General features: G+C 40.3%; 1 protein-coding gene across 2 annotated transcripts; it reads right to left on the bottom strand.

The window, feature by feature from the left end:
- Positions 1 to 25,548, bottom strand: Socs6 (suppressor of cytokine signaling 6). Of its 2 annotated transcripts, XM_051202214.1 has the most exons (3): positions 25,365 to 25,548; positions 19,272 to 19,397; positions 1 to 5,688 (listed from the first exon to the last, which is right to left on the bottom strand). In XM_051202214.1, exon 3 carries the CDS (start codon positions 5,555 to 5,557, stop codon positions 3,959 to 3,961), a length of 1,599 nt encoding a protein of 532 aa, XP_051058171.1. In that variant the 5' UTR covers positions 5,558 to 5,688; positions 19,272 to 19,397; positions 25,365 to 25,548; the 3' UTR covers positions 1 to 3,958. The 2 variants fall into 2 exon arrangements, with proteins under 2 accessions (XP_051058171.1, XP_051058172.1); XM_051202215.1 differs by lacking the exon at positions 19,272 to 19,397.
- Between the last annotated feature and the right edge of the window lie 565 nt (positions 25,549 to 26,113).

Genomic DNA, 26,113 nt, shown 5'->3' with positions numbered 1-26,113 from the left:
TGTTGTGAATGAAACTTTTATTTACACACTGTATCTAGAAGCAGATACATAAATTTTTATACAATTGATTTCCAAAAAATGTGCAAGAAGTTACTATAATTTGCTTACAAACCAAAACACTTATTAAATCAATGGACTTTGGATAGTTCATTCTGTGGTGTTCTCAGTACAAATGGTACACACCTGATTTGAAACATACGAAGTGTAAACTACAGCAATCTCGATTGCAGGTTTTAATTTCATAGCATACCAACTATGAGACTCCTTTACCCCAACATGAATACATATTTTTAGGAAATTCTAAGACCTCCACATCCTCTCCGGTTGGAGAATTTGGGTCAATTTAAAAAAAGAAAAAAAAAAAAAGTACGTTTTGCCTTGTATATTATGACAGATCAATAGAAAAGGATGTTATAAAAACTTTTCAGGATTAAAAAAGTATTAAAAGAAACAATTTTTTTGATTGTTAACGTACCAATACCTTTAGAATTTTAAAGTTATTTGTGGAACTGGCTATTGTTCTTCATTAAAGAATATTTAACAAAACTGTCTATTGCTGGTAGTGTCGTTTCATTCTAATTAACACTTCACATTCAATGAAAGAAATTCAGATTTAAGTCAAAATATATTATTTTGTCATAACTAAAGAGTTTCTTTCATATATAAATGTGAAATGTACAGTAAAGTTGGCATTCCTGAAAGCAGTTAAGAGTACTTAGCACTAGGAAGGAAACTGCATAAACCTGTAAGATTTCAATAACTTTTGTCCTGTTTCAGTAATACTGGCTCAGAAACTATGACATATTCTTTGTTTTATCTCCTTAATACCAATGAGTTAGCCTTTTTGGCCATGATTTTATTCAACAGCAAGATGGCTGCCCTATGTAGCTGGTGTCCTTAAAATTATTTTTAGTTCCATGGTCACTGTGATGTGACCTAAAGTTTCAAATTATTGCACCATGTAGAAAGAAAACAGTTTTCCTTAGAGAAAACAAGATACTTTTCAAGTACTTTCTGTAGCTTTTATATTTATAAAAATGTGTTAAGTGTCTTAGGAATCCCCCAAGTAACCTCCAGCTTCCAGCATGTTCGGTGGTGAAAAACTTGAGTTAAAAAATTTTTTTAACTTGTTACAAATAGATGCAGCTTTCCTGCTTTCTATTTTCTTGCCTAGGAATTTTAAATGTGCAGATTTAAGAATGGTTTACAGGTTGTTTGTATCATCTAAGAAACCCAGAAAGTTAACCAACTTCTATTTAAGTCAAGATATAAGGACTTACTCTTTGTTTTTACATTTTTAATAGCGACCTACAAAGCCACTATTTCCCACTGTTTTCCACTTCTGTCAAATTGATATCTTCGCTCCAAAACCACAAAAACAGACAATACAACTTGCTGTGAATCTGGCTTCTCAATACATGTTGATTCTCCACCCCCCCCTTAGAATAATAGAAACTGATGATTTCAAAGTGAATTAGGACATGTCATATTATGTATGAAAACACAGTTCATCAGAAGTTGTTTGTATGTAATAAAGATTTGCCCTACAAAGTAACACAAAATATATTATTAGAAAGATTTAAATGAAAATCAGAATAATCTTGACGTTTAATGGGTAGGTCCTAAACACAGGACACCATGAGAGAGTAGGAAACACGCTATGTTCATGTAAGACATGTTGGGGACAGTTCAGAGACTTTATTGAGCCATGATCTCAAGGACATATGCATGTTTCTAAGACATGAAGCCATCTTGACATTCACCATCAATACCGTGACTATGTGACACCTGCCATCTAACAGATGCAGGAACATTCAACTCACCCTAGATATATCTTCAGTTGTTTAAAAATAAATAGTTTTGCAAAAAAATAGTTAAGTGTCTTGCATTAATTTGATAACAAGCCTACATCTCTGAAGTAGTTCTTACTCCAATAGCTTATAATCAATGCTTGTATTATTACAGTATACTTCATATCCTGTCATATTAGATAAAACATATCAGAAAATGAAATTCTCTGTAACAAGGTCCAACCACCATTTCATCAAAAGTAAGTACCTTGATCCTTATAAGTCAAAATGCCATTAATACCATACTACAATGGCACTGTGCCTTTTCTTGCAATATCTCAATTCTAACCCTAGAAAAATAGAGAAAAATGTAAAGATATAGATATGTTTGGATGACAAAGCCAGAAAGTTTGACCTAAGACCTTTACTCTTGTGATTTCTTTTTTTAAGCATCTGTAGCTGGAAACACTTTGTGAATGGGGCAATCTTTAAATACTACCACTTAATAGTTTTAATAACACCATTGTAGAACTCTGAACTTAGTCTACATTACAAAAAAAAAAAAAAAAAAAAAAAGTCTTAAAACCTGGCATATCATTCTCTAACACAAAGATAAAAAACTAGAAATGCCAAGTTATGTAAGAATTAGCAAAATCAGCATAAACCAAAATGCTACTTTCAAAGGGCAATCACAGCAAGAAATTATTTTTGAGTATCTGATATGGTTTTACAGTTTTCCTCACACAATGCATCACAATTTCCAAATACTTAACCAATGTCATTCAGGGTTGTTGTTTTGGGGGCAGAATGGTCAAACCCAGATCAATGTAACAACTACACAGAAGATAAGTCACCTTTAAAATAACTTCTCTATTCAAATCAATTTACAACTTTATATAAACTTTAATGTAAGAAAATACAACTCATTTATGAAACTTGTCAAGTTTATGGAAGGAAAGTATTGACTAAAGTAATCATAGATAAAACGTTTAACTGAAACAATCTCTCTCATTCTCACACACACTGCACACAAGAAACCAGGGTTATCTCACTTTTCTAACAATGGTTTGGGCTTTACAGGGCTTTAAATTATGCCAATTTGAACCCGAGTTTAATGACAGAAAAGGCAACAATTTCTATATTGGGTATATATTTGTTTATAATTTTACTGTAAGGCCATTTATCAAAGAGACAAACCACAATATGAAATGAAGGTAATGGAAAAATTCAACTTCTCACAACCAAAACAATTATCACATCCTTAAAAAATAATTTAGAAAAGTGTTATACAAGATATATTGCAGATTTGCATTCCATTAACCAAGATTATGTCGCTTCATAATCCTGAATAAATCTTTTTTTAAAGTGTGAGACTGAAAAAAAAATCACTTTTCAGTGTATGTGTAATATGTTTTATTCCACATGTCTATTCAATTGGGCATAGCAATTTTTGTTCTTTATTTTTCATTCAACTTTAGTTAGGGTTGAATACACATGAAATGTGCTTTAATGCATAAGAATCACAGTGGATAGCAGCAAAGGACTGGGTGGGGGTTAAGGATAATCTGATGTGGAAGACTCTCCTTTATCAGATATTGCAAAGAATACACAAACTAGTGTATTCAGAGGATCTCTGCCAGTGAAAAGAGAGTGATCCATTCCAAAAAGAGCAAGGTTGTCTGGTAGAGGAGATTACCAGAGTAGTTCTCTATGATTCACCACAGTTCTTTGAAGGAAAAGAAGTAAAATTGGAGGAGCTAATTGATACTCTAATTTCTAATCCTTTCTTACCCAGGAAACAAATTCCCCGAACTCCAGAAAACTTGAATACACATAAAGAACGTAACTAAGAAAGTGGTAGTAGAAGAGAAGCTGATACCCTGGGAGGTGTGTGTGATCTAGCCAACAATTACATTGTGATTATTCTGCACATTAAAGAAAGATAACTCACACTTCCAGATCTTCAAGACATCCTTTTCCAAAGAATCAAAATAAACTCAAGACACCTTGCAGACACTTCCCCACCCCTGAACAAATTGATGACCCTTTCACACATAAAAACTAAAATAGTTATGGCAGCAAAGACTTCAATGGCGATGTAAGTCTGTAAACTGTACTCCAGTCTTGTTTCTGAACCCCAAAGTGCTAGAAGCAGGGCTCCCAATCTCTCAGTAGTGCTTCTCCTGCAAATAATCCTTCATTTTGTTTGGCAAAGGCAGTTTCTGAATTAAGTCTATTCTGGTGTACTGACGTATAACAAAGCGACACAGGTACTGCAGAGAGCGTACCTGCATGAACCGTGACACTGGATTGGTCAGTCTGACCGGGTAAGTTGCAGATCCAGGCAACCGAGACCTTGAATAACAAAATGCTCCATTTTCAGAGTCCCTGATTGAATGCTCGATTAAGTCAACTATAGATGTATGCCCTTCTACATCTGGCTGTTCATAAAAGCTGAACCTACCATTCGAGTGCTCAATTCTAGTGTGAAGTGTTTTGCCATGGGAGCGAAAGCTCAGGCTTAAAAGGTAACGGTCATCAGAACTATCCCGAACAAGAAAAGAACCATCCGGCACATTTGCCAGCTTCCCCTCTGCCTCCCAGCGTGTGATCGGGCCCCAGTACCACCCCTGTTTCGCAAGCTTCTTCAGCTCCTCCGTAAGACTTGTCACAACCATGGGGCCACTACTCTGCACTGAGTCATAAACTCTCGCAACTCCAGGTGCAGAGTTGGGATCGAAATTCAAATGACAGCGCACGCTTTCAGCCATGTGCATGTCCGGGCCTGAGAGGCCGCTGAAGTTCCTTTGGATTGGGTTATTTTGCATTGGAGGTAGCAATGGTGAGAGGGGAGGGGCATCGTCATGACCTGCTCTAGGGCTCTGCAACATGACTCCTGTAGTGCCCATCAGCAAGTTGTTCACCGAAGAATCCACAAGAATCTCTGGGGCTACAACCAGGTCCTGGTCCACCTGACTGTCGTCTTCGGAGAAGGCGCTCGCCCCAGGCAGGGGAACCGCTGACACCTCCATGGGCGAGGACGTGTCCAGGCAGCAGCTGCGTGGCCCTTCCAGAGGGCACATGCCATCGTCTAAAGGCACGGTGTACTGAAGGTAGTCCTGAGACATGAGTCCGATAACTACAGGCACATGTTCCTCCAGATGGAGGCGCAGGTCCCCAGGCGACCCAGGGCTGCAGCGGGACTCAGGGTGTGGCTCCGGCTGCAGGTCCCGCAGCTCCTTGGGCTGCAGCTCTCGCAGCTCCTTGCGCACACCGTTGACCGGGCCTGGGCTGGCAGCATGCACCAGCGCCTTCACCCGCATCTCCATCTTGATGCATGTCTCCTCCGAGCTGGTGGGTCTCAGGGGCCAGGGTGTGGGGCTGTAGTGGTGGCTGCGCAGTGATGTGGAGCGGATCGGCCGTGGGGCACGCACATCCTTGAGGCCACCAGGCGCTGAAGCCGAGGAGAAGGTGTCCTCATCTGGAGGTGCAGTGCCGCCCTTGCCCTTCCCCTTCTGCTTGGTGGACAACCGCCTCTTCAAGGTGCCCATCAGGCTCTCGCTTTTGGACCTGCTCTTCCCTTTCTCCTCCTCACTGCCAATGTCACAGCTGGCCATGTCCTTGCCATAGCAGCTACTGAATAAGGAGTCATCTTTCACGAAGTCGCCAGGAAGGGACTGGGGCTGAACCACCATGAACTCGGTTTCGTCTTTGCTTTTACTCAGGTTGAAAGATTTCCGGAAGGTTTTCAGACTAATTTTCTTCATTGTGACTAGTTACCTAATCCAAACCAGTCAATTTTTCTCTGTAGCAGCTATCCCCAAACATCGGGAGGGGCTGTAATACCTCATGGATGAACTGTGCCCAGCTTCATTTATTTAACCTCTGGAGCTTTTTTCTGAAAAAAGAATTTTTAAAAGGTTTAAAAAGTTATAAATATTTTCGTTTTTACATAAAACTTAACAGAAAGTTTCTTTAAGCTTCAAAACAGGTGCCCAAATCTATTCGTAGAAATGTCACCCTGAAGATTAGGATCACTACCTGCCATACACTTTTTTTTTTGGGGGGGGGGTGTCCTATACAGATCTCTTTCCTGTCTGACCAGGCTTATTTTGAGCACTAGGTCTGAGGAACCCATGCACCAGGCTGGGGAAGCAAAACAGAGAAGGCACTTCAAACATATATACATGCACTGTGAGACACACAGCCTTTTCTATGGCCCTTCATACTCCTCAAGGCACCGACTGACTAGAAGAAATGTAACACCTTTTCACCTACAGTTTAATGCAACACAGTTGAATAGCAGAAAACTGCCGCTCTAACTCATTCTGATTTACTAACCACTACTATACACACAACACAGTGCTGTAACATGAATGCTAGTTACAATTTTAAGCCAGTAGAAGAGACAGATATATGGACAGTAAATTATAAAACAAATCCATCCACACACACTGGTAACACGGATGGGAACTGAGGGAAGGAAAGAATCTGACAAGGGTTCAGTTTTAACTCCAGACAGCAGGTGGTTGCTGTATAGACAGAATCCTGCTCACTGAAACCACTCAGACCATCTCAGACCATAAGTTTATCAGGAGAACAGCTACATCATCTCCACAAAAAGCACCAGCACCTCTAAGTCTCACTGTCATATACTGTTTTTTGAAAGATACTATAAAAATAGAACATATAAATACTTGGAGCACAAGTTACTTTAAACATTAAGTTGTACACTGAGTGAACTCACTATGTATGGTCTTGTCTCAAGCATAGAGGCTAACTCCCAGATAGCAGACTTGATAGCTGATTCTGAGATGGTAACTTCACTAAATCTGGGGTTCCAACAGTCCTGCTTGCCACTATCACATATCTATACAGATGAGATATACTTGAAAAATGCTACCAATGCATATGCAACTCGATTCTAATATTAAGGGGTATGATCCAATCCTAGATATTAGAAAGTAGAAGCTCGATTAAGCCATATGTTTTAAATCTCTTTCCTGTATCTTCTCGGCAAAGACTACTCTAGACTTTTTTTTTTAAAGAGTATCTATTTTCCTGTTTGCACTCCCAAAAATATATGCCATCTTTTTATAGGATTACCATCTGTCTTGTGCCCAAGTGAGTGTTCTGAATCAATCTTGCCGTTTTTCTAATTGCAAAGTTTTAACTTTACGCATACACTTGAAAATTTGTATGATGGTTCAAGGGGAAAAGCTTTGGGGGGGGGGGTCCCTCTGCAGGGCCAGTGAGGTGGCCCACCAGAGGTAAAGACACATGCCATTAAGCCTGCTGACCTACAAGCCCTAGGTCCCAGTAGAAGGCAAAAACAACCTACAAGTTGTCCTCTGACCTACATACAAACAACTCTGGTACATGTGTAAGCACTCACATACTAAACATTAAAAATGCTTAAATAAAGGGAAAAGAATACTCTATAGTCAGAAAATAACATGTAACCATACTTTTACCAATTTTTTTTTTTTTTTTTTTAAAAGATAAGGTCTTGTGTATACTATCTGGCCTCAAACTTACTATGTAGCCCAACAATAAACCTAAACCCAATGAGCTTCATCCCTCCAATTTCCCAAGTGCTGAGATTACAGATGAGGGCTCCCACTCTGGGTACTACCACCTCTTTTTAAAGGGATGGTTCCAATTAGCCATGTGTACCATTCATTTTTAACATCTAATACAAAAACTAGAGATAAGTCAAACAATGATTTAAAGTTAACAAAGTAGCTCTGTTACCTCATTTTGCATTAACGGAGCCTTGGTCTAAGAGAAATTAACATCTGTCCAATGAAGCTAAGTCACCTGCTCCTGGGAACATCCAGTTCTTTCCTTGTGCCACATTCCCAAGCTGCCTACAGGTATAGTCCTTATATAAGAGCTCCTTGGACCTCTCACCTGCATTCCTAGTCCCTTAGAAGATGCTGAAAAATGCTGCCTTGGAATTACAAATGTATTAATTGTGTATTTTGAGTTTAAAAAATTATTTACCTGTTTTTCTAAAAAACATTAATTTATCCTTATGCATTAACATAAATCAGTTTCCTGAAAAAGAACTATACTTTCCAACAATAAAAACAGAGAGAGGAAAGCAACACCATTTCACATTACTAAAAATCTTGTACTGACAGAGAACACAGCTGAGCTTACATCTGCATTTCATCTTTCAATATGCTCTTCATTGCAAGGGTAAGAAGAAATCCAGCAACAGAGACAGTGGGAAGAGAACATATTTTACTTAATACCTTTTATATACCTGTACATATTACTCTTTGATAGTATACCAAGTTCAAGGCGTGGTTGTTTTGCGTGTATCTGTTCATGCATCCACAGATAGGTGTATACATGTGAATATATTTCTCCATCAACATTTGAAGTTGATGTTCCAGTGTCTTTCTCCACTACTGTTTCTTACTTTGGAGACATGCTTTCTGGCTGACCCTAGAGTTCAATATTCCAATGAGCCTGGGAAGTCTATCTCTGGCCCCCTAGTACTCAGGTTACAGGACATGGATGCAACACCATCTTTCACAAGGGTCCCAGGATCCAAACTGTGGTCTTCATATTGGTGTAACTGAGCAATCCCACCAGCCCCAAATGATAATTTCTTAAAAGTTTAATTGCATTAGAACATCTGAAACTATAACAAGACTTTTATTTCTACTCTATTTCTTAGAAATTAATTGTATCTTGCATTTGAATCAATGTTCATACATGATTTTGTAATATTATGCTTTTGTCACACAAAAAAATCACATTTGTGAATGTCAACACCACTGATCTCACTAGAATAAAAGTCCTTAAAGTCCTTAGGTAGGAAATGTAGTTAAGACAATGGTAGGAAACACAGAATTTTACAATTTTAACTTTTGTTTGAAATTTTTAACTGGGTCATCAGCAACAATACTGTCTACTTACTGGTTTCACGGACATGAGAGACTCACTCTAGCCATTCATGGGAAAAAAAAAATCTGAATATTAAGTTGAATGACCACAATGCTTGCCAATTGTTCTTCTAAGTAAAAATGTTGTTTCATGGCAGAAAAAAAAAAAAAAAGTCAATGTAGCCAGCCTCAATAATAGCAACAGATACTTCGTTCTCTTTCAAAGTTCCTTAATCTCTTTATTCAGTGTACAATGGGATGTTTGCCTAGTATACATGATGCCCTGGAGTCAATCCCCAGACATGATCTACAAGTCTATAATACTATCACTCGTGGAGAGCTGGACTAAGAAGGGTCAGGAATTCAAGTCCATCTTCAGCTACACAGGGAGTTCAATGTCAGTCAGGATATTGGAGACCCTGACTCTCCCCAAAATTAAAAATTTAAGAAATTCAATAAATTTGGAGGTGATAAGACTTAACTATGGTGGGGCTTAAATGGGTGGATCCATTTGTCAAAATTCTATGAACTGTGTATTAAAAGATGTGATTTCATACCTCATTTTAAAAACTCATTAACAGGAAACTCAAATTAAAACAATATATTTCTAAGAGCTATAAACTAAAAAAAGAAAAACAAAACAAAACAAAAAAAAAATCAACCAACCAACAAACAAAAAACCTATTACCAGGCATGGAAAAATGCTTTTGAAACTGGAGTTGACCTGAAAGCCTCTTCCCTGAGGAGCATACCAAGGCGCTAAGGGAGAAAAGCAATTACTAGACCCATCCGGTTGTAAGGCCTAGAAACCACAACAATGACTAGCACATAGCCAGATATACAAAAGGGTGCAACAGTGGAATTTATATATTGGGAGTAACCAACAGCTATCCCATTTGATTAAAGGTCTGTTCAACAGGAGGGAATTCAAGCCTGGTACTGAAAACCTATCCAAGTACTCTTGGTTGGTGATGTCATAGACTCCAGAGAACCTACTACTGCAATTTTCCTGAACCAGTATATTGCCTGACTGATATATATATATATATAGAACTTTTCTTATTTTACGTATCACTCTCAGTTTCCTCTCACTCCCTCCTTCCTATCCGACTGCATTCTAAATACGTATTTTCTTATTTTCACAGATAAGTGTAGCTCTTAACCTTCATCAAGGCAGCATCTTTTTGCAAAAGAAACCATCACAGAAATCCACAGCTAGCCATAATGCAGAGAACAACTGACCATGGAGTGTCTACACCCAGCTGATATATCTTCAATATAACCTAACACCTAGGGCTCAGGGAACATTGCAGAATGTAAGAGCCAAAGGTTCTGAACACTGGCTACTTACTAGATGGTGTCTTTTAGATATGACAGAGAACCACACCCATGAAATCTTAACAATATAGTCACCTAAACAAGACCTGCATATTGACAACACCAGTTGACATCCTGAAGTAGATGTGGGAATTCTTACAAAATCCCACCTCTAAAGAAAGAGCTATGAGCAATTAATGGCAAATTGAGAGAATTAAACTTCTTCAAGGATGGGCCCCTTGATAAGTGATTCAATCTTAAGTTGTCAGTCCTAAACACATACATAAAAGCAACACTAGAAGGATTCAGTGGGTTGTATTTATAATATTTGTGCAATCTGTATGTGCAACAGTAATTACCAAAGTCATACATTTAGAAGGGTGTGCAGTGGGTCCTGGGAAAAATTAAAACAGGGAAGGGACAGATATGGGAATTATGTAAAAATAATACTCATGTATGAAAATGTTTAAAAAGGTAAAATGTCATGTTAAAAAATAAAAAATGTAAACATTAAAAAAAAGTATTTTCTGGTCAGAGAGATGGCTCACTAGTTAAAAGTTCTTCTGCTCATGCAGAGGATCTGGATTCGGTTCCTGGCACCCATGTTAGATGGCTCACAATCACCTGGGACTGTAGTTCCAGAAGAAGTAGGCCTTCATCTGGCCTCTGGGGGCACTTGCACATGTGTGGAACACAAATCTACATTCAGGGACACATATGTATACATAAAATAAAATTAAGGATTAAAAAAAAAATAAGATTGCTCAGTGGTTAAGTGCACTGGATGCTATTCCAGAGGACCTGGGTTCAATTCCCAGAACCCATGGCAGCTCACACCTGTCTATAACTTTAGTTCCAGGGCTTCTGACACCCTCACACAGACATACATGCAGGCAAAATACCAATGAACATAAAATAAAATAAATTATATTAAAAAAAATTAACGCCTTCACTCAGGAATTTGGTAAGTTAAATCAGCAGCATGACATAGGGAAGGATATCCCAAACTCAGCACTATAACATCATTAAAACAGAATTTGGAAACATCTTTGTAAGATTACTTGAAAAACAATTCACACATATTTAGTCAAGCAGATATGCAATCAGTAATTTATCTTTTGGATATGTTCTTGTGCCAAAGCTATAAAGACAAAAATGCCCTTCTATCATTTCATTTAAACAAACCTACCGTTGCTTACATTGTTTATAATTACATACTGCCAGTGATTAAGGTTCATTGGTTCTTATAATCTTAGAGCCTTGTAAATTTGATGAAGCAGTTATGACACTGTAGAACTAGACTAAGTTTATGCATACCCCAGCTCTACTTAGCAATTATATGATTTTAGACATAACTAAATCTACCACTCACATAACTTATGGAGTTAAAATGTGCATATATACAAGACGTCCTTAAAGCAATGCTGTACACCATTAGGCCAAATGCTTGCAGGAAAACTGAGGCACAAACACCCTAAGACACTTAGTTAAAGCACCCACCTGACTAATTGATTCTAAAGCATACTTAATCACAACACACACCTTTATAATGCATACTTCATCTTAGAAAGTTTTCCTAAATTGAGGAAACAACAACACACACGCACATCAAACATCTATAGACTAGTTTAATAAATCATACAGGTGAAGAAAGATGTTCAGGAACATTGAGAAAAAGAAAGCTATAAAACAAAAACGCAAAGGTTTGTATGTGTGTTTATACCTAATGGGTACATTAAACACCTCAGGTGATACACAGATAATAACAGTTAAACCTTAGAAGAACAAGAAAATGGTCGGGAAGCCCACTTTCCTTTTTTAGGACTTTCTGTAACTGAGCAGTTTAACTGAACAACCACTCCAAGCCATCTTGCCTGCCAAAGTTGAACAGTGTATTACATGACAAGATTCTGCCAAAGATACTCCCCTCAAACCCTTCCCAGCCATTCCCAAGTTTTTCTAGCTTTAAATACCACAATGCAGGTACCCTTTTCATGTCTGACCCTCATTCTACATATCCACACTTAGTTCAGCACTTTGCTTCCCAGTTCAACCACAAGTCAATCTATTGTGGTGGGTCTGTTCCCTAGAACTTACACCTCATCCAGCCTAGCCCCTAACATCTAACACACAAACTCACCCAAAGCAGTGGTTTCCATCATTCACACCATTTCCACCAGTTTCCTTAATTTATACCCACTTCTTTATCATTCTAAGACGTAGCTCTGTCAAGACACTGACAAAACTGTGCTTTCCATAAACGTTTGAAGACCTAACTACAAGCAGTGGTTAAAAACACAGGCTAGAATGAAGGGCAAAAGCACTACTCTCCAGGCCTTCGGGTTCCAGCTCAGCAATCATATACAGTAGAAACGCATTTAGGATGCTGCACCAGTCAGTGAATCAAACCAAGAGGAGGGATCTGATTCCAAGCACCTCTTCTCACTGGCTGACTATAAAGCTGATGGCTGCAGCTACAGAAGTCAGAATGCACCAAAAAGTACATCTACCTTTCTTTAGATGAAGTCGTGATTAAGTTTCCCACTTGGAAAACTAATTGGCTCAATTAGTTACAGAAATACTGATCCTTGTTAAGATTCAAAGTTTTCTAAACAATTAGCCATACAGTTTTACAAATTAATTTGGCAATATTCAACTTTTAAAAATTATCACACTCTCTACTGGAAAAACTGCCTTTATACATTTTAAGAAGTAACAATGCTCCCTGAATTATGATTAAAAATCATTGAGTTAAAAAAATTCCTAATTCCCAACAGCATGAGAGCAGTAGAACAAATGCTGGCACAGGTACACAGTGGAACGTGGAGAGCCAGTGAATGTGGTGTCTATACAGCTATAAATACCATGGGGAGTGCAGACACAGGAAATAAAAATTATAAAGTGCGATCTCAATTATGTAGAAAGAATAGGGAAGAAAGTGGACCAGAAGGAGCTGTTGTTGGATGGTAGAATTCTTTAGACATGCTAGTTAATATGAACCTGGAGTGTTTTTAAGTGAATAAAGTCTATGAGGTTTTTGTTTTTCTAAAAGTTGATTTTATTTGGGAAAGGCCAAGTATCCACCACTATCAAACAAAGCGGAGGCTTCTTTTTGGAAGTCAATTATTTCACAAACAAATTCACAAACAAAAAGTAAGTTGATGAATGAGACTATTATTTTTCCTTTAGTAAAACCTGGATCACTTCCTCCTCTTTTTCATCTTATAGAAAAGAACATTTTGTGACTCTGACATGAAATTTTTATATTGATATATACAAAAGATTTTACACACACGTAGTGAGTGGCCTTACACATTCAAAGTTTAAATGACAAGAATGACAAACCTACTTTGAATAACACACCTCCCTCCCTACTCTACTCAGTTTATAGTCCACAGGTAACCATTGTAAACACTTCTTTGCAGACACCGCTTTCAGTTCCCCCCTCCACTCTTACACTAGAACACTGGTTATGTATGCCTACGCTACACCTGTACCCACATAGCTGAACATGACTGTAAAAAGTCATTCAGATTGGTGTCCTTTAGTTCTCAGAGCCACATACCTGAGGTTAATTCTTATTGCTATCTAGAAATCAACTTTTGTTGTTGTTCATTCTCTTTTGTTGCTGACCACTCCACCGCATCTTTCCTCACATCTTGGCTAAGGATAAAGCTCAGCTGTTGGGAGCCTCCCCAATGAGCACAAGGTCCTAGCTTCCAAGCCCCGCACCCAGAACTGATGGGTAAGAGGAAACAATGGATTCCACCCTGTGTCAATCCAATTAGCAGTGTCTGCTCCACATCAGCTCCTCAGCTCCTTCCTAGAGGCACTACAGCCTTGCCTTCAAACACCTCATCTCATGACAATTTCCCCTTTGTTGGATCAGTACTAAAAATGTTATTTCTCACATAAATATCCCACTTTCTGCAAGCCACGCTCCCCAGAACATGTTCCCCTCACAGCAGTGCTCCAGAGAGAACTCTGTAAACTCAGTAGCAAAAATTCCTACTTTCCAGTCTCTTTACCAGCCACGGCCTTCTCCATCACAGAACATGCAGCCTGGGGCCAACTGTACAGTCTTATCCAAGATGCCTGAAACTCCTCAACACATCAGTGTCTCTGCTACAAGGGCACCTCACTTCTAGATTCCCTTGCTGGTTTCTCCCCAACTTCTTCTTGATGGAGCACAAAACTCAGATGTGGCCCCCTCCTCTGTCTCTATGCGCACACTAAACGATTTCATACCTATTCTTTATTTTACATCTGACTCTCCACCCCCACCCACCCACACACAACCTCCCTCAACCACTCCTCCTCTGTTTCTGTTCAGAAAGGGGCAGGCCTCTCATGGGTATCAACAAACCATGGCACATCAAGTTTCGGCAAAACTAAGTACCTCCAAAAGTCATACTTATTAAGGTGATGATAGTACCTACTGAAAAGTTTCTGTATCCTGATAAGCTTCTCCACCGATGCAACAATCCAAATCAGACCAAACTAGAAAATGCCCATGTTTAATGGATACAACACTCCTAGATGGCCTTCCAGTCCTCTTTCAGAAAGGAGATGGAAAAGAGAGACCAGAAAACCACAAGTCTATTTTCTGGGAGGCAATTTAAATACCCCATGGGAGTGGTCATCATTTGGTGGGCTTTCCAAGATGCAGCAGGGTTTGGAGAGATAGGGGAGGGGGCTTGGGTGGAACTTCCACCACAGCATTACAGACTCTTTGAGTATATGGATGCCAGGGGCTGGGGTGGAGCTTTCACCATATCTGGGCCATCACCCCAAATTCCTATCTCACCATTTATAAGCCAATCATATTCACCTTTCTTCTTAACATTGTCATTTGGAGGTTTTATAGATGGCTGAAATGTAACAGGTTTACACTAAACTGCACGTTTTCCACCTCACTTCCAAACTTGCTTTACCTGCAGGCTCCCACTGCCATTTACAGCTACCTCATTTAAAGCCCTCTCATTCTTTCAAGGACTCAGATCAAAGCATGCAAAATCACCCCTGGCTCCTTTCTTTATCTGAAGTCTCATATACAATGTCACGAAAGTCCAATCACAGCTACTTTCAACACATAAGCAGAAATCTGACTGCTTTTGCCAAGATATTCTAGTTTATTGAATTACTGCAATAGCATCTTAGAGAGTTTCTCTGCTTTCCCCTGTGTCTCCTTAGTTTATACTCTAATTAAAGGCACTAGTGCCCAGAAAGACAGGGCAATTGCTGACATCTTGTACTCTGGAGACTCATATCTTCTGCAGCAGACCAGTTTCATAATGTCTGGCAAGGACATGAAAATAAAAATAACTGAACCGTAAGAAATACAATATAATTTCTTTGATTTGTTTCAGAGCCTGTAAATCGTATCAAAAATAAACTTTAAAAAACAGTATGGATTATTTTCAGGGCTACAAAAGTGGATTTAAAAAATATAAACTAAAAAAAAAATGAATTTAAAATTGCCATGAAAGAAAATAAGACAACTTATAATTACAGCAAAAGTCTTAATAAATTTTAAGCAGGCTTATTAGGAGGCCACCAACACTAACACATGGGGAAGCACTAGCCAAAGTTTGTACAGGCCCCAACTGACTGATCTCTACTGAGTTCTAAATTTCCCATATGAAGAAAGAGCCTCAATCTTCAAAGCATGCAGGCAGACTTGTATATTTAACCTGCAGAGCAAGTTTTATATAAACTTTTCTAAGAATCTTTTATTATAACCTTGTTTACTATATTAGTGCTACATTAAACAAGAAACAAATGTTCACATATAAAAAAGTTAACGCAGCTAGCCTTTAAGAATTGATGAAATGAGCTAGGTGGTGGTGGCGCATGCCTTTAATCCTAGCAGAGGAAGAGGCAGGCAGATCTCTGTGAGTTCGAGGCCAGCCTGGTCTACAAGAGCAAGTTCCAGAACAGCCAAGAGCAGCTAAGGCTACATAAGAGAAGCCTTGTCTCAAACAACAACAACAACAATAATAATAAATGAATGTTCACTTTTCCTTAATTACTTCATTCATTTAAGAGGTTACACTTTAAAAAGTAGTAGTATCTCATGTCTCTAATACCAGAACTCAGAGATATAATCAAGCAGACTCCTATGCTTTTGAGGGCAGTCTGGTGTCTACATATAGAGTTCTAGGCCACCAGGTTACAAAGTGAGATGCCATCTCCAAAAAAAAAAAAAAAAAAAAAAAAAAAAAAGACAGGTAAAAAAGACAGGTATACAATCTTCCACCTCAGTGCTGCCTTTCAGTGTATGTGGACATTTAAATCTATTATGACCAATGCACACCTGAGTTGGCATTTGCTAATTCAAAGCATGCATAATATCATAGGAAATACTTGGTCTTTGTCTCAAATTCCTGAAAAAGCTATGCCAAACCTTACAATCTCCTGAGTGATGAAAGTATCCTCCTAGATCTGGTAGGTGACTTTCAATCACACCAGAGTTTAAACCAATGAAGTTTATTACAGAGTGGGAACTTTAGATGAGTTTAGAGACTGGCTTGGCACCATAAACTAGATCAACAACAGGTACTTGGAGAGCAGGGCATGCTAAGAGGGAACAGGAGCTGCAAATCACACCTAATACCCCATCCCAAGCCGCCTTTCTCCTCAGCTGTTCCTGGCACACAATCCTTATAATAAGTCAGTCAACTAAGTTTTTTTACTAAGTTCTACAAATTATATAATCAGAAGAGGTCGTTGTGGGAACCTCTGACTTGCTGGCCAGTCAGCAAGATGGAAGAGCTGGTCAGGACTTCAAGCTGGCATCTAAATGGGGGAAGTCTGTGAACTGAGCTCCTACCTGTGGGGTCTGTGCTACTCTGGACACGGTGGAGAATTGATGATTGTACTGAAAATACATGGTAACTAACGCACCTATTTACCTGGACCAGGTCAACTATAAACAACTATCAGACATTTCAACAAACTGTTTCCTCAACAATAACCCAGTGGCACCAGGGCAATACAGATAAAGGAAATCATGTGCATGCTACCTACCTAACTTATATTCAAATCCTAGTGATTCCCACATACCCACTTTATTGACAAAGGCACAGTAACAGTTGACTATTTGAAAAGATCTATTGTAATACTCAGTGATAAGTTATGTAATAAACCCTGGCCTCTGTTATAAATGTAACTTTTAACAGGAGTCACTGATACACTGTCATAACTGACATTTTAATAAATGTCAACAGGATGGTTTTAACTGAAACATCACACATTCTCCAAAATACTCAGCATTGCTACTGCCTACAAAAGAAGTACAACCTTGTTGGTTAAGCTGCCAAGTAGATAACGTTCTTTAAGATTTTTTGGGCAAGCTGAACAATTACATAAAATCCAAAGATCAGTATTTTTGTGGGCTTGTTTTTATTCTAGAGCAGAAGTGGTACAGCAAAATAATGTTACCAGGTGATTTATCCAAGACTTTGCATTTTCTCCAGAGATGTAATGTAATTTGCTCATAAATAAAAATCTCTTCAATGCACTGAACTTTACAGTAAAAGTTTAACTCAGGTTCATTCCCCCCCCCCCCTTTAAGACAGGGTTTCTTTGTGTAGCCTTGGCTGTCCTAGAAGTAGCTTTGTAGACCAGGCTGGTCTCAAACTCTTACAGATCTGCCCGCCTCTGCTTCCTGAGTACTGGGATTAAAGCCATGCGCTACCATGCCACCACCACCGTGACACCTACCTCACATTCTGAAAGGTAACACATACAAATAATGACCAAAAAGTAACCAATTGCTGGAGTCTACAGATCTTAACACAGAAGCTCCAATCTAAAAATTAAAAAAAACAAAACAAAACAAAACAAAAGAACAGCAAAAAAACCAAAACTGTACATCATTCAAATGCATATAGAACATAGGATCCTTGTTATTATCTCTGCCGTAAGTTATGAGCTTTGTGGTACCAAATAATCACATTTTATAAATTATACTTAAATTAAGAATGAGATTTTAGAATAGCAGATTTGATATATAAATAGTAATTCACATAAGGTTTACGATTAAATCTACAAAGAGGCACTATAAATTTTATTCAATCATTACAGCTAAGAATACAGCTAATCATTTAAACAATACAACCCTATTAAGCAAAAAAAAAAAAAAAAAAAATTAAGAATCTCACAAAAACATTGCTTGCTTCGTAAGCTAATAATCTATTTAAAATAATCAATTACTGAGAGCTCCCAAAGATGAGGTCTCTTTCCATTCTTTTTGTTGGGGGAGGGGTTAGTTTTTAGAGAAAGGGTTTCTCTGTGTAACCACCCTGGCTGTCCTGGAATTCACTCTGTAGATGAGGCTGGCCTTGAACTTACAGAGATCTCCCTGCCTCTGCCTCTCAAATGCTAGGATTAAAGGTATATACCATCATGCCCAGAGTCTTTACAGTTATTAAAATGATCCACTTTGGGCAAGGAGTTGGCTCAAAAGGTAAAAGATTCTGATATTGCCAAGCCTGATGACCTGAGTTTCAACCCCAAGAACACCTAAACAGTGGAAAGAGAGTACCAACTCCTATAAGTTGTCATCTGATCTCCACATGCCCACAGACTGATCTCTTCTAAATAATACAACCTGAACTATTCATGTTGTCCAGTGTAGATCATGAGGCTTCGGACAGTAGATGCAGAATGTGGTAAAGTAACTAAGTCCTGAGTATGAGCTCTAACGGGGAGGGGGGAAGCAGGGGCAGCCACCTACCTGCTAGTTTTATGTGAGCTCATGATACTTTTGAGCAGAATGTGTGGTGCAGGCCTATAATCCCATCATTTGAGAAGTTGAGGCACAAGAATGGTGGTGTGAGGCCATCTTAGACAATACAGTGAGTTTCAGTGTTGGCAACATAGCAAAACTATCTCAAGAAAACAAGCAGCAACAAAACTCACTATCAACAAGAATAAGCATACATGTTAACCTGTCTTGGCTGGTTGATAAAACACCATGACCAAAAGCAGCTTGGGGAGGAAAAGGTTTATCTGGCTTACATATTCTATCACAGTCTATCACAGGGGGAAGTCAGCAGGAACTCAAGGCAGGACCCTGAAAAAACTCTTAACAGAAGCCAAGAAGAAACACTGCTTACCAGTGCTCCTCAGGGCTTATATTCTATCTTCTTTCTTTTGTCAACCAAGACCACCTGCCCAGAGGTGTTACTGTCCCCAAAGAGCTGGGTCCTCCCACATCAATCATTTATCAAGAAAATACACTACAGACCTACAGACTTACCTACAGGCAAACCTTATGGAGGCATTTTTTCAATTTAAGAGTTCCTCTTCCCGAATAACTGTAGTTTGTGTCCAGTTGACAAAAATCTGATGAGCATACTACCATTCCCCCATACACAATGGAAACCTGAAAGCAGAAGAAAAGTATAACCAGTGAGAACAATGTTAACTGGTATACACAAGCCTGAGCTGTGGCTCCCAGCACAGTGATAGCTAACTAAGTATAAGCCAAGTCCCACTTTCCAGATCCAGCACTGGAAATAAAATAAATAAATAAATTCAATCTTTCTAGAAGGAAGACAAGAAGAAACAGGCCTGCAAAATATCACAAATTTGAAACAAGCCCAAGGTTTTTCTTTTAAAGGGGTATAGGAGGGTAAGAAAACCAAAATGCACTGTGAAACATTTAACTACAACAACAAAAACACCCTCAAAAGATTGACATCAGAAAATAACTAATAAACAAATCAATCCAGGTTAAAAAAAAAAAAAAGGAATATTACACTTTAAGAATAAAAGAGTAATGATGAGTCATACTATTGCTAAGCTTTTGTAGTTCATAGATAATACAAAAACTATAAAAATTCCTAGAGACACAGAATCGCTATAAACAAGTGGTAGCTGGCCCAAGTTACCAGTGAAGGCTGAGTGTCAATGGCATTGCTTTCAAACCTCAATGTCATCCATCACAATAGTTCAGTATCTCTCTCCTTGAATCTTCTACATTCCCTGGCATTCTTGCAAGACCATATGATGGATTCTGGGCAGTGGATTAACAGTGCATCAACCTGTTATTCTCCACTTGCCTGGAGTCATAGGACAGCAATTGCAGAAGAGCAGACAGATCCAAAAGAAGTCACAAGGATCCTACCCCTCCAAAACCCAGGAAAGCTTAAACCCAACCATCACCCTTTGTAATACACTGAGATTTTAGGGTTAATCAGTGCCACATAACCTATTTCTCCTGAGTAAATTGTACCTAAAATTCTATCCACAGTCAGACTATAAACCAAATACTTGAGCAAGCATTTTCTAACACACAGGCCAAAACCAGAAAAGTAGCACCTCCTCACTTTTCAGGAAGTTTTCAGGTGTGAGTCCCAGACTGATGCATGGGCTCTTTCTGCCCCTGCTTCTGTATCTCCCCTAGCCAAGCCCAGACAACTGTCCATGAAGATGGAAGTTCAAATGTTCAACTCCCAGAATTAAATTAAACCACAGGCATCAACATCGAAAAGAGCTGTGTGCATGAGATCCCAGGTTGAAATCCTCTAGAGAACTGGCATACAACTAGACTAACTACATACACACTTGTTTGAATTTATTTACTTATTTATTTAATCATCTGTAAAAGAATGAAGTCTGATTATATACTCTGTTGAAGGCCTTCTAGTCTAAAATTACAACAATTTTACAGATGAAAGGATAAAAATGCAGAGACTCCCTACTTGTTTATATATTCTGCCAGTCTGTGATATTTGGTAACATTATTTCCTAAATATTTTTCCCCCATTGAAAGGGATACCAAAAGACAAGTACTCATTGAAAATAAAGCTTGTTGGGCATGGTGACACATGTCTTTAATCCCAGCAGTCAAGAGACAGAAGCAGGGAGATCTCTGTGAGTTGGAGACCAGACTAGTCTAGAAAGTAAGTTCCAGGACAGGTTACACAAAGAAACCTTATCTAAAGAAAACAAAAAAGACAAACAAAAAACTCAAAGATAAACTTTTAGAATAATGCATTATAAATATCAAAACAAAATTAGCACAAGGGAAGTAACATACATACAAAGTAGTACATCCACCAATGAGTATTTATCTTAATCTCAGTGTGAAAACTATTTGACACTTCTGACACTATGGTCAGAATGAGATCTACAGCAAAGACTGACTATCTGAAGCACTTAGTAAACCAAGCTTATCTGTGGGATTATAAGGTCAAGACTAAATGATTAATTTTTTGATTAAAAATCTTTTATCAGGCCAGAAGGTGGAGGTGCACACCATTTAGTCCCTGCACTTGAGAGGCAGAGACAGGCAGATTTCTGTGAGTTCAAGGCCAGCCTGATCTACCAAGCGAGTTCCAGGACAGGCTCCAAAGCTACAGAGAAACCCTGTCTCAAAAACAAAACAAAAATTTATCTAGGGACTGGTGAGCTGACTCAGAAGTTAAGAGCATTGGCTCATCTTCCAGAGGTCCTGAGTTCAATCCCACAACCACATGGTGACTCACAACCATCTACCATCTATAATGAAATCTGATGCCTTCTTCTGGAATGCAGGCACATATGCAGACAGCACATTGTATACATAATAAATAGAAATTAAAAACCTTAAAAAAATCTTTTATATAATAGGAGCCACACAATCCTATGCCTTTGTAAGAAGGTGGTTTAAATACAAGTTCATACTGCCATACAGGTCTTGAGTGACCTCTTACATTCCATTATTTCTTTCTTTTCTTCTCTAATGTCTAAGAGTTGAATGTGAGAAAATGGGATAATCTGTCTTCAAAATCTTTTCAATAATTTTAAGGCAGTACTTTAGTGTGGTAGCTATGAAGAGGAAGACAGCTTCATACCACATGTTCAGAGAGGACTCACACCATCTAGGAGTAGTGCACCCACAGCCAGGCTCCACTGGCAGGCACACTGTGACCTGTGACCACGCCCCCCCCCCCATACCAGCAACTTGCTACTACCAATTGCTTTGCTCCCTGTCCATTTCTCTTGTCACTGTGTCTTACAATTCTTTTCCCATAATAGCGTTCTTTAACAGAGAGACATGGCTGGTTCCTCAGTATATTCCTTTTGACCAGTCCAAGCACATTTGAAATTAGTTATTACTAGTATCACTTGCTGTATTAAAACATCAACCTAGTCACATGCACTGTCTTGATTTTTCATCTCACCTCTTACAAACTTTACAAATAAAAACTTTTTGAAAAGCTATTATACAAAATCAAAGTATTCAATCTAGATTTGTATTCCAGTGAAAGACTATTGCAATCAGTCTTCTAAGTATCTGGCATGTCTAATTACAAATTGGTTTTTCTTTCTTGCGTGCCTCTCTGCTGAAAACTAAGGCTGCCAAGAGGTTCCAGATAACTGAGACTTGACTTCACTAGGCTATGTAAAGGAACAGTGAGAAAATATGCTCCAGAATAGTTACTTTCCATCCTGACAAATAACCACTTATAAAAGTGAGGCAGATCTGTCCATCTGTGCCATAAACCTGCTTTGTTCATGAGTAACTCACACATGTTATGGCTCCACAGGGAAACAGTGAAAGGTTTTTTTTTTTTTATTTTACTAGTGTTTTGATTTATTCATTTGAGACCAGCTTGGACAAGGACAAACAACTCACAATACCAAAAGCTACCTAATATCTACACAACAAGCCTCTTTCTGTCACATGATAAGAACTACAAATACTTTCTGAATACTCAGTCCCTGCTCAGTGTGTAAGTTCCACAGGATATGTTAAAGACACAAAGGGGAAAGTAGCCAAGTTCCATGTGCTGGGGACACAAAGGGAAAAGAGACCATCACAGGCATACTTCCCTCATGGAACCTGAATGAGGACAGAGCAGAAAGGAGGGAACAGAACACTTAGACAACCATTCTAAAGGAAATATGCCAATTTGTTACTTCAAAGTACTTAGGAAGGTTCTCTGAGGTGTGGACACTGGCTCTAAGGCCTAGGAATAAATCTCCCATACAAGTAGACACTGGTGGACACTGAGAGTCAACAGAACCATGTATCAGGGCTGGGTGCTGGAAAGCAGCCTAGAATGCTGAGAAATGGAAGGCCAGGGTATGACTACTGTATAAGACAAGGTGTAAACCTATGTAAAATCCTGTAGCCCAGTTAAGAGTTTGGATTTACTACAAATAAATACATACTTACTATAACTGTGAGATGAATTTAGATCCATTTGAGGAATAAGACTCAGGAGATCCAAAGCCTGTTCAAGGTCTCAGTGCTAGCGAATGGACACCCTAATACTTGTCATGTCCTCTGTGTACAGTATGGAGAGTGAAATCTTAAATATAAAGTCAGGTATCAACAAGACAGCCAAGGTAAGGAAGCTGATTCTTCATGAGAATGGTGATTTTACAAAAGTATGCAGGTACCACAGACATCAATCAATCAATGTCATCTCTGTAACTTCAAGTGGTCAGAAGAGCCAAACAAATCTAATGTCGTACACATATGTGTGTACCATTCTGTTTCTTGTGAACACATTTTCTCAAGAGTGACAGTGACCACCAAGAACTCAGAAATGGACATAAAAGCTCTGCCTCCTTTCAGTGTACCTCGGAACTTTCAAATAAGATCATACAATTACCCCTGTAAGCAAAATAAGAGGCTCCCTAGCTAGCTAAGGCAAAGTTTCGTAAAACTGTCCAAGGTGGCAAAAAATAGCAGGGTTTTCTCTAAGGATGAAGTTACACAAGAAGGTTAGGAAAGCACTTGGTTTCTGTTCTCTGAAAAGACAGCTCTTAAAAACAACGGCTTCTCCATTCTGGAGCAAGACTGGAGAAGAACATGGGAAAGTAAATGGCTTGGAATCCAGTTGGTACAGCCGCACTTTTCCACACCACACCCTGTGCTTTCGGCTGGCACCCAAATCCCTGCCTTGCCACTCCCTGCAGGTGTCCTAACAAGAGAGGGCACTGGGATGACTCCCAGAGGGAGACAGTGTTTTAATTCCATCGTCAGAAGGGAAAGGAGCAAGGCCAGGTACCAATTCAGAGGGAGTCTTAAACGATAAAAGCAAACAAGGGCCGTTTCTTTAAAGAGATGCTAAATGGAGCCTTAGAAAAGCTAGAGGTCGTGGTAAATAACTTGGCAGATCCTCACCTGGTCCCACCCTGTATAATAAAAGTCTCCTACATCCCTTATGAAGCCCACTGTTGAGAAGTCATGTCCTCAAATAAACAAGGGCTAGGGATGACCTACTTTCCTGGGGCAGGGGTAGACCCTAAAGCTTCTTCCCACATCCATACACGAAGCACTGGAGAAAAATCAGTGAAGAAGAAAAATCAGATTATATGCTACCTCTTCTGGATTTTATCCTTGAAGCCTTTAAGCAATACCACTCGTGTTTTCCACTGCCTTCACAGCACTGAGGATTCCAAGTGAAATTCATTCATTCATTCATTCATTCATTCATTCATTCATTCATTCACGTAAACTACACGGACTCCACTGTGGGAGTTAGTGGGTTAAAAGTAAACTACTGTTACTGTGACTGGTATTTCACCTTCGCGTAGGCAGGAGTTTTACCTTTGGTTACAAGTTTGTCTTTATCCCAAGGAACACTGTAAATTAAGGCTGTATTTGGGAAAGTGTCTCGTGTGTTTCATTCACATTGCAACTGTAATTAGCACACTGCACAGTCCTCGGGCATACACAGCGGCACGGCACGCTGCCTGCCTTAGTGAGACCTTCAAGAATTCAACATTATCTCCCAACCGGAAGCCCGAGTTCCACCTCCGTCTCACCGGCCTCCCACTACAAAAAAAAAAAAAAAAAAAAAGTAGGGACGAGAACCCCAAATCGCGTCCTGACTACACACTAAGTTGGTGCACACAACTCTCCCAAGTTTGGGGCCAGGCCCGGCTGCGGGAGACATCCACGGTACTGCACAATGGTGTGCGTACCTGAAGTTGCCAACTCCGGGAGCAGGGGAGGGCCTGTGCGGGATCAGGGCAGTTTAAATGCCTCGGCCCTCCCTCCCGCCGCCCCCCGCGCGCGGATACCCCGCTCCCGGCTCCGCTCTCCACCTCGTCCCCTGGACGCCATCCCCGGGGCCGTCCGGGCCGCCACGATTGCCCCGGCCCCGCTCCGGGGCGCCCCGACCGGCCCGGCCCGCAGGCCCCGCCGCCCAGGCCTCGCCAAGCCCCGGCCTCGCACAGCCGCGGGGCCGCGGGCAACAAAGGCGGCGGCGGGCCCGGCGTGGAGCCGAGGGTCGGTCGGGGCCCCGGCCTGGGCCTCTCATTCCTTCCCCCACCCCGGCCCCCTCCCTCCGCTCGGCCGCACGCGACCCCGCGCCCACCCGCTCCCCCACCACCCCACGCCGCTCACCCCGCGGCCGCCGGCTCCGCTTCCTCCCGGCGGCGGCGCGAGTGCCGCGCTCGGCCCTCCTCAAGCCGCTCCTCCTTCCTCCTCTTCCTCCTCCCCGAAGGGAGGGCGCGCGGCCGCGGCCCAGGCGGGAGCCGAGCGGCCGCACAGCAGCCCGGGCCGCCCGCGCCCTCGGCACAGCCCGGTAGGCGGGGCGTCGGGTGAGGCGGGGCTAGGTGGGCGGGGCCACGGCCGCGGGTGCGAGCGGCTCCGCCTCCCTCCAGAGCGGGCGGCGCGGCGCGGCGAGGCGAGGCGAGGCGAGGACAGCCTCTGCCCTCAGAGGAGCTCGGCAAAGGGTGCGACTTCTCCCAGACTCCAAGGCCGCCCTGAGCCCTGTCCAGGCGGAGCCACAAGTGGGAAAACCTCCCCGCACCTACTCCGACTTGCTCTTAAGGACAGCTTAAGAAAACTAGGTTTTAGCCCTTCATTCAAGTCGTCTCCCCTCCTGTGGAGTCATTTTCAGTGGAATTCCTGCAACTAATAGGTGTGTGTGTGTGTGTGTGTGTGTGTGTGTGTGTGTGTGTGTGTGTGTGTGTGCACTTAAGCTTTGGCAACTTAACTCGCTTTTTCACAAATTAACACAATATGCTTTTACTGTACTGCAGACCCACAAGATTTTGTTGCTGTTTATACGTAGGCCAATTGGAGTTTATTTTTCCTATAAATGTTGAGCAGTTGAAGAAAATATTAACATCTCAGTAAAGCGGGGGAAT

Source organism: Phodopus roborovskii, unplaced genomic scaffold, assembly GCF_943737965.1.
Source record: "Phodopus roborovskii unplaced genomic scaffold, PHOROB, whole genome shotgun sequence".
NCBI classification, from domain to species: domain Eukaryota; kingdom Metazoa; phylum Chordata; class Mammalia; order Rodentia; family Cricetidae; genus Phodopus; species Phodopus roborovskii.
This window is presented reverse-complemented; position numbering and strand designations above follow the sequence as displayed.

What these genes read in the sequence shown, in the direction of transcription:
- Socs6 (XM_051202214.1), bottom strand. Translation starts at nt 5,557, where the DNA reads ATGAAGAAAATTAGTCTGAAAACCTTCCGGAAATCTTTCAACCTGAGT.